Source organism: Acartia tonsa, chromosome 9, assembly GCF_053477335.1.
Source record: "Acartia tonsa isolate MP-2025a chromosome 9, ASM5347733v1, whole genome shotgun sequence".
Lineage (NCBI taxonomy): Eukaryota > Metazoa > Arthropoda > Copepoda > Calanoida > Acartiidae > Acartia > Acartia tonsa.
Window position 1 is genome coordinate 41,077,434 of NC_137268.1, and position 15,947 is coordinate 41,093,380.

Here is a 15,947-nt window from a genome sequence, read left to right on the forward strand (position 1 = left end):
TTTCAATCTAAACGACAAAATATAACCGAACACTACCCTAAAAATTTAAAAATCTTATTGACGGTTGCCTCAATTGATAATAATTTTAAATACTTTTAAAATTATAACAAGCTTATTCCAACTTAAAAGTTATTTTTAATTTGATAATTAATAGAAATTATTTTTTGAATTGAGACATCTAGTGTCAAAATATTAAACTAAATAATAAAGAAATTTGAGAATTTTATTATGTCATTTTTGAAGGTGATCGCATATTCATATAATCACTATAATAACGTAATGTCTGTTTGTACTGATTAGTCTCGCTAACTGCTGAACCGATCGGGTTCTTCTTAACAGGGTAGCTTTTCAAAGGTCCCGGGAAGAAATCGACCCTAGAAAAATAACTCTAAAAAATATTTTTTTAAAAACTAAAAAAAATAAGTTGGGGGGGGGGGGGGGGGGAAAGGGTGGTCGAAACCCCATCTGCCATCCCCCAAAATATTTTTATAATTTTTTAATATAATTTTTTAAAAAATTAGTTTTGGGATTCAACTTCCCCCTCCTCAAGTGCCCCTTGAGGCCTCTAGGGTTGTAGCCGTTAGTTACTATATATTGTACAACAAATATATATTAAAGATCAAAGAAATCCGTAAAATTATTGCTAAAATGTAATTAAGAAAGCAATTTAATTTCATGTGCATTAAAGCTAATAACTAAATTGCATAATTACTGGTAAACCGTTACAGTACAGTGTTTAAAGGTTTGTTTTTGTATGATACCGTAATATCATATTAAAAATTTTTTAACGAAACCTCCTAACTAGTAAATGATGATCTAAATCTAGAAGTCGGTGATAAAGCTTTAAATGATGAATAGCCATAGATTTTACATTTTATATATGGAATTTCGGAAGCTATGAAAGCTCCTTGAAAAAGATGGGTGTATATTTATTAAATATGCATAAAGCTCCCCCACCCCCCACAACCTTGTTTTTGTAGGTTCAATAGTTTAGAAGAATCCCATAATTAAAAGGAAAAGATTGTATGAACAATTCGACCTTATATTTTTGTATGAAAAGGGCATTTTTTTCAATTCATCCTTACATTGAGTCAGCTTCAAATAACTGAATTTCTTAGGATAAAACTAGCTTTCAGGAAATTATAACGTCCAACAAATCCGTCTCTCGTACCAGTGGATAAATCAGTAGATAATTAAGATACATACTTTCTAAATCAGCCAATAGGAGAATATTAAAGGCACATTCCAGAACTGTCATTGGTTCAAACATTTTACAGATTTTTGTACGCAAGGGCATATTTTTTTAAAATTTTGTACGCATTATGAGACAGCTATAAATTGCTGCATTTCTTAGAATAAAGCTTTTCTTGGATAAATCATATTATGTCAAATTTCTTACATTGTATAATGTGAAGCACATATTATATTATGTTCAAAAAATCTTCCAAAATATTTGTAAAAATCCTTTAACCCTTACAGATCGGGGGGTGGGTCATATTGACCCCCCCCCCCTCTAGTTTTTTCAATGTCATTTTTTTTGTAGGTAAGATGGAGAGCTGTGACTTCATGACTTTTTAAGTTTAGTAATTATGCGTCGGCAAGAGTTGATTTTATTAAGATATCTGGTCTGTGTCGGTCGTGGTGTCCGGTCAAAGTCGGTTGGGTAGCACCAAAATTTAAAAAAAATTCTAAATAAATCTTAATTTCTACATTATGACTTTTGTGTATAAGGTAGAAACCTAAAATTTTTTTGGTGAATACTGAGATATCAATGACCTTATGAGAAAAGTGGTGTTATGACCGTTTGACCGACTTTATGACCGATTTTTGTCCGGCTTTTACTGCAGACATATATCATGAATATCGTGGCTTCTATTACAGCTAGAGACCTAAAATTTTTTTTGGTAAATTCTTGAGCAACAATAAACAGATAAAAATATTAATTGGCGCCGCCAACCGCCGTTTTACCGCCGTAACCGCCGAAAATGGCGGTTTACGTTATTTGCCGTTTTTCGGCGATGATCAGAAAAAGTAATTTTTTTGTTATGAAAAATAAAAGTTCGTCCTAAAATTTGGTCATCCTAGCTGCAAAATTGGCCGCTCTACAGCTGTTTTAAAATTTGGCGGCTGGCCGCTAAAAAGCGGCTAAGGAGCGGCCTGGCCGCTATGACTAGAAAAAGTAATTTTCTCTAAAAATACACATGAACCACCAGAAAAAATTTTACGTCTTTATCTGTAACAGAAGCCAAGATAGAGGGGGGGGTCAATATGACCCCCCCCCCCCCGATCTTTTAAGGTGGGAATTGGGGCCCGATCTGTAAGGGTTAAATTTAAATTTATTTTAAACTTTAGTTTACATTGACATCTGAAGAGTGCAAACATGCACGGAGCAATTTGTAATGTCTGAATAAATATGTAAAATTCAAATTTTGTTTGTGAGTTAACCTCTTATATTATACTAGCGGCTACGCCCCTAGAGGCCTCTAGGGGCACTTGAGGAGGAGAGAGTCGAATTTAATAATTCAATTTCTTATTTTAGATTTTAAAAGAAAAAGTAAAAAAAATTTACGTTTGATGTTTGTTTTTCGTTGAACTCTCTTTCTAAAATTGAGAAATTAAAAAAAAAATTAATTTCTCTAGGGAGGGTTGTGGTACCCTCCCCCAAAATAGTTATAAACCTTCCCGGGACATATGAGAATCTACCCTGTTAAGGAGAACCCGATCGGTTCAGCGGTTAGCGAGATCCTTCGGTACAAACACACAAACACACAGACACACACACAAACATCCTGTTACTTTATTATAAGGATATATTAAGTCACTAGCGGCTACGCCCCTAGAGGCCTCTAGTGGCACTTTAAATGTTTTTGTTTGATAATGTCTCTACTATAATTTTTTACGTACGATACCTCTTCATTTGACGTTGAAGTCTCCTAAACGTTTTTTAAAATTTTGATTTTTTTGTCATTTCTCTTGGGAGGGTGGTGGGAGTTATAAACCTTCCCGGGACATATGAGAATCTACCATTTCAGCGTTTAGCGGGTCCTTCGGTAAAAACACACAAACACACAGACACACAGACAAACATCCTGTTACTTTATTATAAGGATATGTTACTAAATGTAAACAAAAGTATAGAAGTTCCTTTTCAAGTTTGACGGTTTAATGTGCTAACTGATCATCTAGGTTAATAAATCTAATACGAATGTATTATCAGAATTAATGATAGTGTTTGTGTTTAGATAATACGTATTTATAGTCATTAATATTATAATCCATGACAATTTTATTATTGCAATTCAAATTTTAAATGAAACAGTTTTGGCAACATCAAAAAGATTTATTATTAAAAAGAAATAATTATCTAAATTAAAATTCATTTAGACAGAAGGGATAATTTGATTATCTTCATTGGGGCATTATCAATGTATCGTTTATTGTCTTATCCCCTAAGTTCCCTGAAGTGTCATTAGACTATTGATTTGTCGATATTGTGAAAGCTATAACCACTTTTTAATTAAATGCATTGGTCTGTGTAAACTATAAATATTGCCCAAAAAGCCGACTAAAACAACAGTCGAAATTGGAAATTTTTTATAGATAGATTGTCAAAATCCATCTATAATTACTTGGATGTTGCACCAGATTTACATGAACTCTATACATTGAATAAATTAGTAGCCCCCCCCCCCCCCCCCCCACCACATCCCCTCCCATCCTACTGAATGAACGAATTTACGATCAAAAGGGGTCAATATTAGCAACCTATATTGACTGCAAACTTTCAGCTGACAATATATCCAGGTGTTCTATATCCATTGTTGACAGATTGTATTTAATAATTATTTATTTTCAGTGTGCATAGACTACAGCCTGGTGATATAGATATAGTGGCTGCTCTAGGTAATTTATATATATTATATCTATCTATCTATCAGTGTGCATAACTACAGCCTGGTGATATAGATATAGTGGCTGCTCTAGGTAATTTATATACATTGTAGAATAGCTTCGTTCTAGCCAACCTATCTATCTATCTATCTATCTATCTATCTATCTATCTATCTATCTATCTATCTATCTATCTATCTATCTATCCATCTATCTATCTATCTATCTATCTATCTATCTATCTAATTATCTATCTATCTATCTATCTATCTATCTATCTATATATCTATCTATCTATCTATCTATCTATCTATCTATCCATCTATCTATCTATCTATCTATCTATCTATCTATCTATCTAGCTAGCTATCTATCTATCTATCTATCTATCTATCTAACTATCTATCTATCTATGTAGGTGATAGCATTATTGGATCTACTGCTGCTCTGGCACCAAATATATTCCACATTCCTAATCAATACAGGTGAGGCAAAAATCCTTTTTCAATGTAGCTGTCTTACTGTTTGTGTGTCTCTTATGATCTCATAAACGGCTGGACTGATAAAACCAATTAATGTGACCAAAATCCTCTGACGATTATACACCATAATTAGGTTTATTGGTAGTATCAACATTTTTAAGGCTGCTTTGTGTCATAGAAAAAAACCTGTTAACGCAATTGAAAGAAAATATTTTTTTTATTTTCTGCCTTTTTCAGTTTTTGAAATGATAAAGAGGAAAATTAATTAAAATTGAAATAGAGAACCTGTACTGTACTAATTATAGCTTATTATTGTAACGTGTAATTTAAATCGTCTCCAATAATCATCAATGACTTTGTAACTTTAGTAATAAAATTTATGTTTTTATGATCCTACAAATTATTTTAGTTCTTAGACTTATTGAGTTCATAACCTAAAACCAGGGACGTCTAAGCTTTTTTCTGAGTGGGTTAAGATGAAAGATTTAAAAGGTTTAATAAAAAATAGCGTCTGAAACAATCTAAAATCATTGGTCAAAAAGTTTTATATTTTATTTTCTAACCAAAAATAATTTGTTATTTGTCAATTTTATTACACACATTATTAAATTTTGACGATAAAAGAGTTTTTATATTACAATTAATTTATCTTTATACCATTAATAGCGGAGCTGCCCCTAGAGAACAGACAGGCGGACAGACACAAATATATGTGTAGACAGACTGGTACAAAAGCGAACATACAGACGGACAAACGAAAAGGAAGACGGATAAACAGACCACAAATAGACTGATGGTCAGACAAATGGAAAGACAAATAGACGGGCAGACGGATAGACAGACAAACGGACAGACAGACTGACGGATAGACAAACGGACAGATATATATCGCTATGCTATGGATCAAAATAAATTATGAGACACAAACACACGCATAGAGCTACTTTAAAATAAACTAGCGGCTACGCCCCTAGAGGCCTCTAGTGGCACTTTGAATGTTTTTTTTTATTTAAAATATCTAATTCGTTGAAGTCTCTTATTCGAAAGGGGTAATTTTTTTCTAGGGGCGATTTCTCCTGATAGGGTGGTGGTACCCTCCCCCAAAATAGGTATAAACCTTCCCGGGACTTATGAGAAGCTACCCTGTTAAGGAGAACCCGATCGGTTCAGCGGTAAGCGAGATCCTTCGGTACAAACATACGATGCTGTGAGTATTGGTGCAAAAAATGTTACGTCATATTTTTTGCACCAATACTCACAGCATCCAAACATACAAACACACAAACACACAGACATCCTGTTACTTTAGTATAAGGATATAGATAGACAGCTAGATATATTTCATTACAGGGATCAACAGTGATAAGACAATGGCCGATGAATTATTATACATCCCCAATGATGATGCACAAAATTACCCATCTAAATATTTCAAATAGTAGTTGAAAAGTTCGGACACTCATCTTAATGAACCAACCAACTAAATTCAATGAAAGTCCCCAAAGTTATTAAACTAGGAATAAAAAAAGGTTTTCATAAAACTTTTAGGACTAGTGTAATAAAGAGCCTAATGTCCCCTCCCTCCCTGATTTCATGATGATTTCATGATGATTCCTGCTATTAATTTGATAATTTTGTTCAGAGGCGTATCATTTGCAATTGGAGGAGTTGGTACTTGGAAAGACAGACTAACTATTCCCAATATTTTAAGGTAAGTTTTTTTTCACTTTTATGAATTTTCTTCTATTAAAAAGAAACATGGTTACTGTTTTCCTGTTGGTCTGTCTGTGCGTTGCGAAGTGTTTCTAACTACTGAAACAATTTTGGTTTCCTTTACAGTGTAGTTTCTCACGGATCCTGGGAAGTTTTAAAGCTATTTTACGGGAGGGAACCACCACGAGAAATCGCAAAAATACCCTCCAAAATTTTCAATTTTTCGCTAGACGGCGCCATTGTATTTTTACTTGACTATACTGTCATTCCAAGGGTTTCGAAACTTTTTCTTTTTAAACTACACATTACAATTACACTAAGGTCACTTGAGGCATCAAGTGGCGTAGCCGCTAGTAATTAATTAATATGGCCAATCTATAAACACGGAAAAGAGATATTGAAAATCATTAATAAAAAAATATTAAAAATTAATGCTTTCTTTTGTATTTCAGAGTATTTAATCCTTATGTAACTGGTGGCTCTTCAGTTCCAGTTGGAACTGAAAATGACAGGAACATTTAGTTTCAAAATAAAAGAATCCACAGACAAATTAACATTTGGATGCCATTTTTTTTATATCCTTGTGGAAGTGATTTTTTGATTTTTTTCTGATAATAAAGTTAATAATATATCTAATTCTACATACGATTTTGGGATTTGAATGTAATTTATAGGAAACTCTACACCCCTTAATTTTATGGAAACCCCCATAAAAATGAAATTTGGTATCGAAATGAAAATTCAACCCTCACCAAAATACAAAGAGTGTTTTAGAAACTACACCTGAAATATAATTCGTTAAACATTAAACCAGCTTAAGCTTTGGATTCCCATCCTCTAACAAGAAATATAGACCTATAGAGCCATCTGTTGAACTACAAATGAACTAAACTAACCGATGAACCAGAGGTACCAATCTAAATCTAGCAGTACCAGGTGCTACCAGGTATAGTATGTATTCTTATGTAGAAAAGGTACGAGGTGTATTTGTCTGTACCAAAAAATTTGTTACTGATATGATTCTCCATAAAATGGAATTCTTATAGATCCCGATGACTTGTCAATATCTTAGAAGGTACACATAGTAAGTCATAACAAAGCCCCCCTATAGTAATGTATGATTAATTTGTCTTAGAAAATGATAAACTTGATTAATAAGGAGGGTTTACTCACTTGACTAAATGTTGTTAGGATGTTATATATTTAACTTGGATGTTTCACCAGATTTTCACGTACTCTGATAGGGTGATGTTCCCAGCTGGCTAAAATAACAATACATCCCATCCATCCTATTTACCCTATCCCCTTTTACTGTATAAACATACTGGCCAATAAATGAAGTCTATATTAGCATCCTTAATTGGCGAAAACATTTCTCCTGTTGATATATTCACGTTTTCTATATCCATGAATATTACATTTTTGAGGTTACAATTATTTTAATACCCGCTTCCTTCATATCTCCAGGAATGTTTGAGAATAACGTATAGCCAGCCCTTTTTAAAAGTTTCGTAGTTTTGTCTCTATCTAGGGTCCAAGGTATTCACCCCTATTCTGTCAAAGAGGAAAATTGTGCATATTTTTACATGGTTTAGCCCTAATAATATCTATCGATGTGTCAATATTTGCTATCCTAACATTTAGTTATCTTAAAAAGACAACACTTGTAATATTTTTGGATCATTGTCCTAATAAAAGACTTAATGCTAAAATAAATTGCCATTTAGCAAGCTTTAGAGGCTTTGCAAATTTCTTTCTTTCAACAAACAAGAACACAATAGTGAAAAGTACAGTATTAAATTTTATGGATATTCTAACCATATTTGTGTTTTGGTTGGTCTTTTTGGCTTTTTGTCTATTAGAAGAGCAAGTAACCATGAAAATACTGCCTTTAATCTTAGTCCCCAAAGTCTAAAAATCATATACGATGGCTTTTTAAATTTTATTTTATTTAATTTTTTTTAGTTGACTGTCCAAACGGTTCAATCACTAAATGTAATATACAGAAGGGGTAATTTTGTGTATCAACATTTAGGATGTCAGTACATCAATGCATCGGCCATTGTCTTATCCAATTAGATCCTTAGTTTGTAATCAATTGCTTTTTTGATATCCTATTATATAAAGCAGTAAGGGTTTTTGTCTGAAGCTTAAGATCTCAAATACTGAGCCGATTGAGTTATCCCTTTGCGGGAAGCTTCACATAGGTCCTGTGATGGTTTTATGCAAATCTATTTTCAGATGTTCTATTTGTAGCAATTGTTTATGATACATAACATTACCTATTGAGATGCTTCACTACCTCACAGCATACAGATCATTTTTTCATACAGTCGACCACAAATTAATACTTGAATTGGTTTTTAACTGCAAAAAATCTGTCATTGACTTTTCTGCTTAATTGCCATTTTTGCCAATTTGCACGTTAGGCAGACGTGTAATTGTTCAAGTAACGTTGAAATTAGTAGCGTGCACCAGGCAGGGAGGGTACATTGGGCTGTTTATTACACTGGTCCCCAAAGTTTTATTATAACGTTTTCTTATTCGTTGGTTAACAACTTTGGGGGCTTTACTGAATTTTGATTGGATGCTTCACTAAGTTCAGTGTTCAAACGTTTCAACCACTAATTGTAATATACAATTACATAGATAGGGTAATTTTGTGTATTATAATTAGTCATTACTTTGTCGGAGGGAGAGGTGGGTACCAAAATTTTCAAAATTGAAAAAATTTCTAAGCGGATAGTACAAAAAAATCATGTGTCGTATCGTATTACAGCCAGTTTTCTACCAATATTAAAATAAAAATCATAATAATAATAGCAGTTTTGTTAGCCTGGGATAACAAAACTGGTTTTAATCATATAATTTGTTATATTCTTATCTGCGGAAAGCTGTCTATAATACGATGCTTTAAATAACTATTAACACATTTCAATTGCATTGCAACTGTGACGTCATAATAATACGTACTAGCGGCTACGCCCCCTAGAATTATCTAGGGTAAGGCTGTAGGGGAAAGTTGACATCATTCCATTTTAAATTTGAGTTTCAAAAGAGTAAAAAAAAATTTTGGGGATTAGAAAATACATTAAAACCTTCCCAGGACCTATAAGAAGCTTCACTGTAAAGGAGAACAATATCAGTTTAGCAGTTAGCGAAATCCTTCGGGACAGACAAAAAACGCTTACTACTTTATATAATAGGATATAATCTTTTTTATGGGTTTCCTTTCACACTTCTCCTCTTATCCTTCCTTTTTAGACGTATTTTTATGACATCACACATGCCACTTTCCATCGCTTCTTGTGATTAATATTATTCTTGTTGTACTTTTGATTTACAATAATCAATGAAGAGTATAGAAGACATGTATGACATATCAACATTATTAGTAGCGAGGCTACTCTATAACTCTTCTTGTCTGTACGTCTGAACGTTTTGTAAAAAGTAAATTTTCATAACTGTTTTTTAGGAAATGTTGCTCAAGTTTTTGTGTAGTTTTGTCTTACTCAATAATATAACAATGGATTTATTATTACTTGGATCTTACACCAGATTATCGTGTTAGCTAATACAGTAAAAACTTGTAGCTGGCTAAAATAATGAGCGCCTATCCCCCCCCCCTTTCTTCCATCTTCTGCCCTCCTACTTGATGAAAGAACTTACCAATATTTGATGTCCATGATAGCAACCTAAATTGGCGGCTATTTTTACCCTGTCATAATATCCACGTATTTTTTATATTCTTTAATTGGACTCATTTTTTCGTCTATAACTTTTTGGAGAAAATCATAGAGAAAAAAATAAAAGAGAGGAATCGAAGCAACTAGAAGACGAAAATAGGCAGTGGGCCTAGAGGCCTACTCAGCGCTGTTGCCGCGCTAAAATTTATTGCTATTCCACTACTTTTCAAATGGGAGGATTAAAAATTTAAAAAAAAAATATATTTTTACTTTTTACTATTTCCATATTTAGGGCAAGAATATTAGATTAGATATTTTCGTTTTAATGTTTTAATTAAAAATTACATAGAATTTTATTTTTATTTAAAAAAGTTTGTTCATAAAAGATGAATCCTTCTATTTCTAACAAGAGGGAAATTTTTTTCATAATGAACATTCAGCTGATTCTGACCGCCCACGGCTGATTGCTAAATATCACTTTTCTTTTTATTCACATTATTATTTATGATTGACTTACAAAAAGCCCTGGGCGGTTTTTGATTTTCGTCTGCTTCTAAATTTAGGGATGGGGAAGTAGTATTTTACCATGAAAAAGGGGTGAGTATTCATCCTCTTATCCTTTTTCCTTATGGAGAAAATTAAATTTTCTTTGGAGTTATCATATCATCTTCTGGAAAAATGGAAGTTTGCTTTTTAAATCCAGTTGTCTGTCTAGATTTGTTTAGGATTATCTGCTTCGCTACAAATATATGTTGTCAACCTTGTTGTTGATATTATTAATTATCTATAAATTTTAATCAAGAATTAATTATATTTTTATTGTTTCAGTGTTACTGTGTTTGATCAAGCTAAACGACTAGGTACACTTTATTGAAAATATTTTTATCATTTTAATGAAGATAAAATAGATTTTAGTTTTCTCCTATCATTTTCTTTCTTTTTCACATAAATATTTTAAAAATGTTTCATTTTTTTACATTTAAATTTTTTTTTTTTTGTGGACGGGGGCTTTTTTTTCTTAGGTCGATATTTCTTAATAGGGTAGTGTTAACCTCCCCCAAAATAGTTATAAACCTTCCCAGGATCTATGAGAAGCTACATTTTAAAGGCGAACCACATAGGTTAAGCGGTTTGCGATATCTTTTGGTACAGACAGACACACAGATCATGTTACTTTACTATGAGGATAACTAGAAGATGTGCTTAAATTCACCAAAATAACTAGTAAAATGATGTTATTGTATACTTTAATGATTTACTCGTATTGCCTGCCAAAACTTAATTTACATAAAAATATATGTTTTTAAAGCTTAGTTTAATGGGGGACAATGGACAAGAATTCTGACAAATAATAAGTGAAAATAACCAACAACATACTACCCCCCCCCCCTTCTTACCCACTTCCATTTAGTTCCAAAACAAAATAATTTTTACGCCACAAAAATATCCAAATTTTCAAAAATCTAAAATAGAAATAATTTTCTGAATCAAAGCCCCATGACAAAATGAAATTATAATATACTGTTTTATTTTAGTTGATATGTTGAAAAGGATGAGATCTATGGATAGATGGAAATTAATCACTATACAAATAGGTAATCTATCTATCTATCGATCTATCTGTATATTTATCTGTTATTATCTATCTATCAATCTATCCATTTCCTACCATCTGTGTTTATCTATCAATCTATCTGGTAAGACAATAATGTCTATATAGATAGGCCACAATGATGTGTGTACCAATCCTTACAACACAACCTATACTATTAATCCATCTATCTGTCTAGTCCACAATGATGTGTGTACCCATCCCTGCAACACAACCTACACTATCTATCTAAGCCACAATGATGTGTGTACCCATCCCTGCAACTCAACCTATTCTATCTATCTATCTATCTAGGCCACAATGATGTGTGTACCCATCCCTGCAACACAACCTATACTATCTATCTAGGCCACAATGATGTGTGTACCCATCCCTGCAACTCAACCTATTCTATCTATCTATCTATCTAGGCCACAATTATGTGTATATGTCCTATTTTTAACATTTACAAAACGGCCTGCTTTATTGCAGCAAGATCCATGACAGATCTATATAGGAAATAAACGTCTATAAATGAGCTCGAGTCTTCCAATGGTAAAGTGTTTAAAACTCATAGTGCTCCAATAATCCTCATTAAAATCTCATTGACCAAAGCGATAAGACCTTTATTCTATTTGTTTATGGAATGAATTAAGTTTTTCACTTCATGTAGATATTTGAATTACATTGAAGTATTTAATACTTATTTCATAAATAAAAAATATATTTTCATAATAGAGTAAATCTAAGAAAACTCTATTTTATATCTAGACAACAATGATGTGTGTACCCATCCCTGCAACACAACCTATACTATCTATCTAGGCCACAATGATGTTTGTACCCATCCCTGCAACACAACCTATACTATCTATCTATCTATCTATCTAGGCCGCAATGATGTGTGTACCCATCCCTACAACACAATCTTTACTATCTATCTATTTATCTAGGCCACAATGATGTGTGTACCTATCCCTGCAACACAACACAACATATACTATCTATCTATCTATGCCACAATGTTGTGTGTACCCATCCCTGCAACACAACCTATACTTTCTATCCACCATCTATGTAGGCCACAATGATGTGTGTACCCATCTCTGCTACACAACTATACTATCTATCTATCTATATAGGCCACAATGATGTGTGTACCCATCCCTGCAACACAACATATAATATCTATCTATCTATCTAGGCCACAATGATGTGTGTACCCATCTCTGCTACACAACTATACTATCTATCTATCTATCTAGCCTACAATGATGTGTGTACCCATCCCTGCAACACAACCTATACTATCTATCTAGGCCACAATGATGTGTGTACCCATTCCTGCAACTCAACCTATTCTATCTATCTATCTATCTAGGCCACAATTATGTGTGTACCCATCCCTGCAACACAACTATACTATCTATTTATCTAGGCCACAATGATGTGTGTTCCCATCCCTCCAACACAACCTATACTATCTATTTATCTAGGCCACAATGATGTGTGTACCCATCCCTGCAACACAACATATACTATCTATCTATCTAGTAAGGCCACAATATATTTACTAAGTATATTTGCGATTACTTTTATTTAATGAAATCTTCCTATTTTTAACATTTACAAAACGGCCTGCTTTATTGCAGCAAGATCCATGACAGATCTATATAGGAAATAAACGTCTATTAATGAGCTCGAGTCTTCCAATGGTAAAGTGTTTAAAACTCATAGTGCTCCAATAATCCTCATTAAAATCTCATTGACCAAAGCGATAAGACCTTTATTCTATTTGTTTATGGAATGAATTAAGTTTTTCACTTCATGTAGATATTTGAATTACATTGAAGTATTTAATACTTATTTCATAAATAAAAAATATACATTCATAATAGAGTAAATCTAAGAAAACTCTATTTTAAAAGAATTTGATTGTGGCCACACTTCCTTTGTGTTAAAATATTAAAACTAAAATTTTAATCATATTAACCCTTTGGTGATGATAATGTGAAAAAAATATAATTGAAAAAAACCTTTTTAAAATCATTTAAATTAATAATTATTTACTTTTTTCTTTTATATAGTAATGGCGGGGGAGGAAAATTGATTCATTGAGAAATAGATAAATAGATATATACTTATAGAAAACTAGCCAATAGCGATATAGTTTTATTGAGCCAACTCTAGTATATATATCTAGTCCACAATGATGTGTGTACCCATCCCTGCAACACAATCTATACTATCTATCTATCTGTCTAGGCCACCATGATGTGTGTACACATCCCTACAACACAACTTATACTATATAATCTATATATCTAGACAACAATGATGTGTGTACCCATCCCTGCAACACAACCTATACTATCTATCTAGGCCACAATGATGTTTGTACCCATCCCTGCAACACAACCTATACTATCTATCTATCTATCTATCTAGGCCACAATGATGTGTGTACCCATCCCTACAACACAATCTTTACTATCTATCTATTTATCTAGGCCACAATGATGTGTGTACCTATCCCTGCAACACAACACAACATATACTATCTATCTATCTATGCCACAATGTTGTGTGTACCCATCCCTGCAACACAACCTATACTTTCTATCCACCATCTATGTAGGCCACAATGATGTGTGTACCCATCTCTGCTACACAACTATACTATCTATCTATCTATATAGGCCACAATGATGTGTGTACCCATCCCTGCAACACAACATATAATATCTATCTATCTATCTAGGCCACAATGATGTGTGTACCCATCTCTGCTACACAACTATACTATCTATCTATCTATCTAGCCTACAATGATGTGTGTACCCATCCCTGCAACACAACCTATACTATCTATCTAGGCCACAATTATGTGTGTACCCATCCCTGCAACACAACCTATACTATCTATCTAGGCCACAATTATGTGTGTACCTATTCCTGCAACACAACCTATACTATCTATCTATCTATCTAGGCCACAATTATGTGTGTACCCATCCCTGTAACACAACCTATACTATCTATCTAGGCCACAATGGTGTGTGTACCCATCCCTGCAACACAACTATACTATCTATCTATCTTTCTAGGCCACAATGATGTGTGTACCAATCCCTTCAACACAACCTATACTATCTATCTATCTATCTAGGCCACAATGATGTGTGTACCCATCCCTGCAACACAACCTATACTGCGTTTGATGCTAGCCCATACATGTACAGGCAGGTTTTCATATCAAAAATGATCACCCTTTTGTATTTTAAATCATTGGTGGAAAAGTTCGAACACTGTTAGTTAGTGCAAATCAGTAAAGATTTAATACAAATCCTCAAACATTTTTTAGCTAACAAATAAGGAAATGTTTAGTTATAAAGTTTTGGTAACTTGTATGATTTATGTACCTTCCTAAAAATTAATACTAAATATTATTTATCATTCAAAATTGGAAGCACAAATTAAGTTTTATATGATTATTTTAACTAAAATATTATGTTATAGAAATTATAGGTTTATCAAATATTAACCACTACAATTTTCCAATATGTCTTTTGTAAGGTTCACCTCATTAAAACTCAATATTCAATATTTCTAAATTATGCTTGATATTTTCTCAGGATCAGGTGCAGTTCACGGTATAAAAATGTTACTCGGGTCGATTATCTCAACAAATCAATGTCCATAAGGGTGTTAACTTCCAAATTCAATAAAAATTTTTTGAACATAATATGTAAGTTCAGCCTTTATCAGCCTTTTATATTATATAGTTTATAGATTTTTGTAGTTAACCGATCTTAGGAACATTTTACCGTAAACTGCACGTGATACTTTTCCCAATATCAAAAATTGATTATTTGATTATTACTTTTAACAGCATAAATTCCATTGAATTGGACATACAGCGAAATTGGTAAATTGGGACACAAAGAAAAAAATAAGTTAAATAATTATTAAAAATTAGTTAATACAATAGTTTAGCCACTACTATAGTTTTATAGTTTTTAAAAGCCTTAACAAAAATTTTTGTTGGTAAATGTTAACTTTGAACTATTCTTATTAGAAATCTGGGATCTACTGCAGTTCATGGTAAAATATTGCTGGTAACGAATGCTTCCTGGTTACTGGCAATATTACAAGAATCCTGGGTCCAGCAGCACGCATATTTCCCTAAATCCTAGGTTCCTGTTAGCTGGCAATCTGCTCATTTTCCAGGTTACCAGCAATGACAGAAGATTACTGGCTTACAGGAGTTTTTACCCCATACCCTTTTTCAAAACTTCTTAGGGGGTAAAGCAATGCTTAAAAAGGGACAGTGGCTTCCAATGCTGTGAAACTAGCTGTAATTACTTTATATACATACTTAAAAGAGGTAGGAGAAAGGGGTTGGGGATCTTCACCTACAAATTTAACTGCTTTTATTTTAAATTTCGCTTTCGCGCCCAAATTTGAATGGCATCAATCAAAAGTGCCCAACGACCTAACAATCAATACCGCCACTTTATTTTTATAATAAATTAAAAATATAGTCTTTATTTTAATCGTATTTGCAAATGGAATTTTATTATC

The 15,947-nt window shown here is 32.8% G+C and overlaps 1 protein-coding gene across 1 annotated transcript in view; it reads left to right on the plus strand.

Annotated features, from left to right (window-relative positions):
- Positions 1 to 15,947, plus strand: part of LOC145328949 (phospholipase B1, membrane-associated-like) — a 55,420-nt gene that overhangs the window by 30,424 nt on the left and 9,049 nt on the right. Inside the window, exons 4-11 of the mRNA XM_080172918.1 lie at positions 3,857 to 3,903; positions 4,310 to 4,376; positions 6,016 to 6,084; positions 6,539 to 6,595; positions 6,991 to 7,032; positions 10,601 to 10,632; positions 11,308 to 11,367; positions 14,533 to 14,609. Of these exons, the coding sequence (XP_080029044.1) occupies positions 3,857 to 3,903; positions 4,310 to 4,376; positions 6,016 to 6,084; positions 6,539 to 6,595; positions 6,991 to 7,032; positions 10,601 to 10,632; positions 11,308 to 11,367; positions 14,533 to 14,609 (451 nt within the window). The remainder of the gene's footprint in view (positions 1 to 3,856; positions 3,904 to 4,309; positions 4,377 to 6,015; positions 6,085 to 6,538; positions 6,596 to 6,990; positions 7,033 to 10,600; positions 10,633 to 11,307; positions 11,368 to 14,532; positions 14,610 to 15,947) is intronic.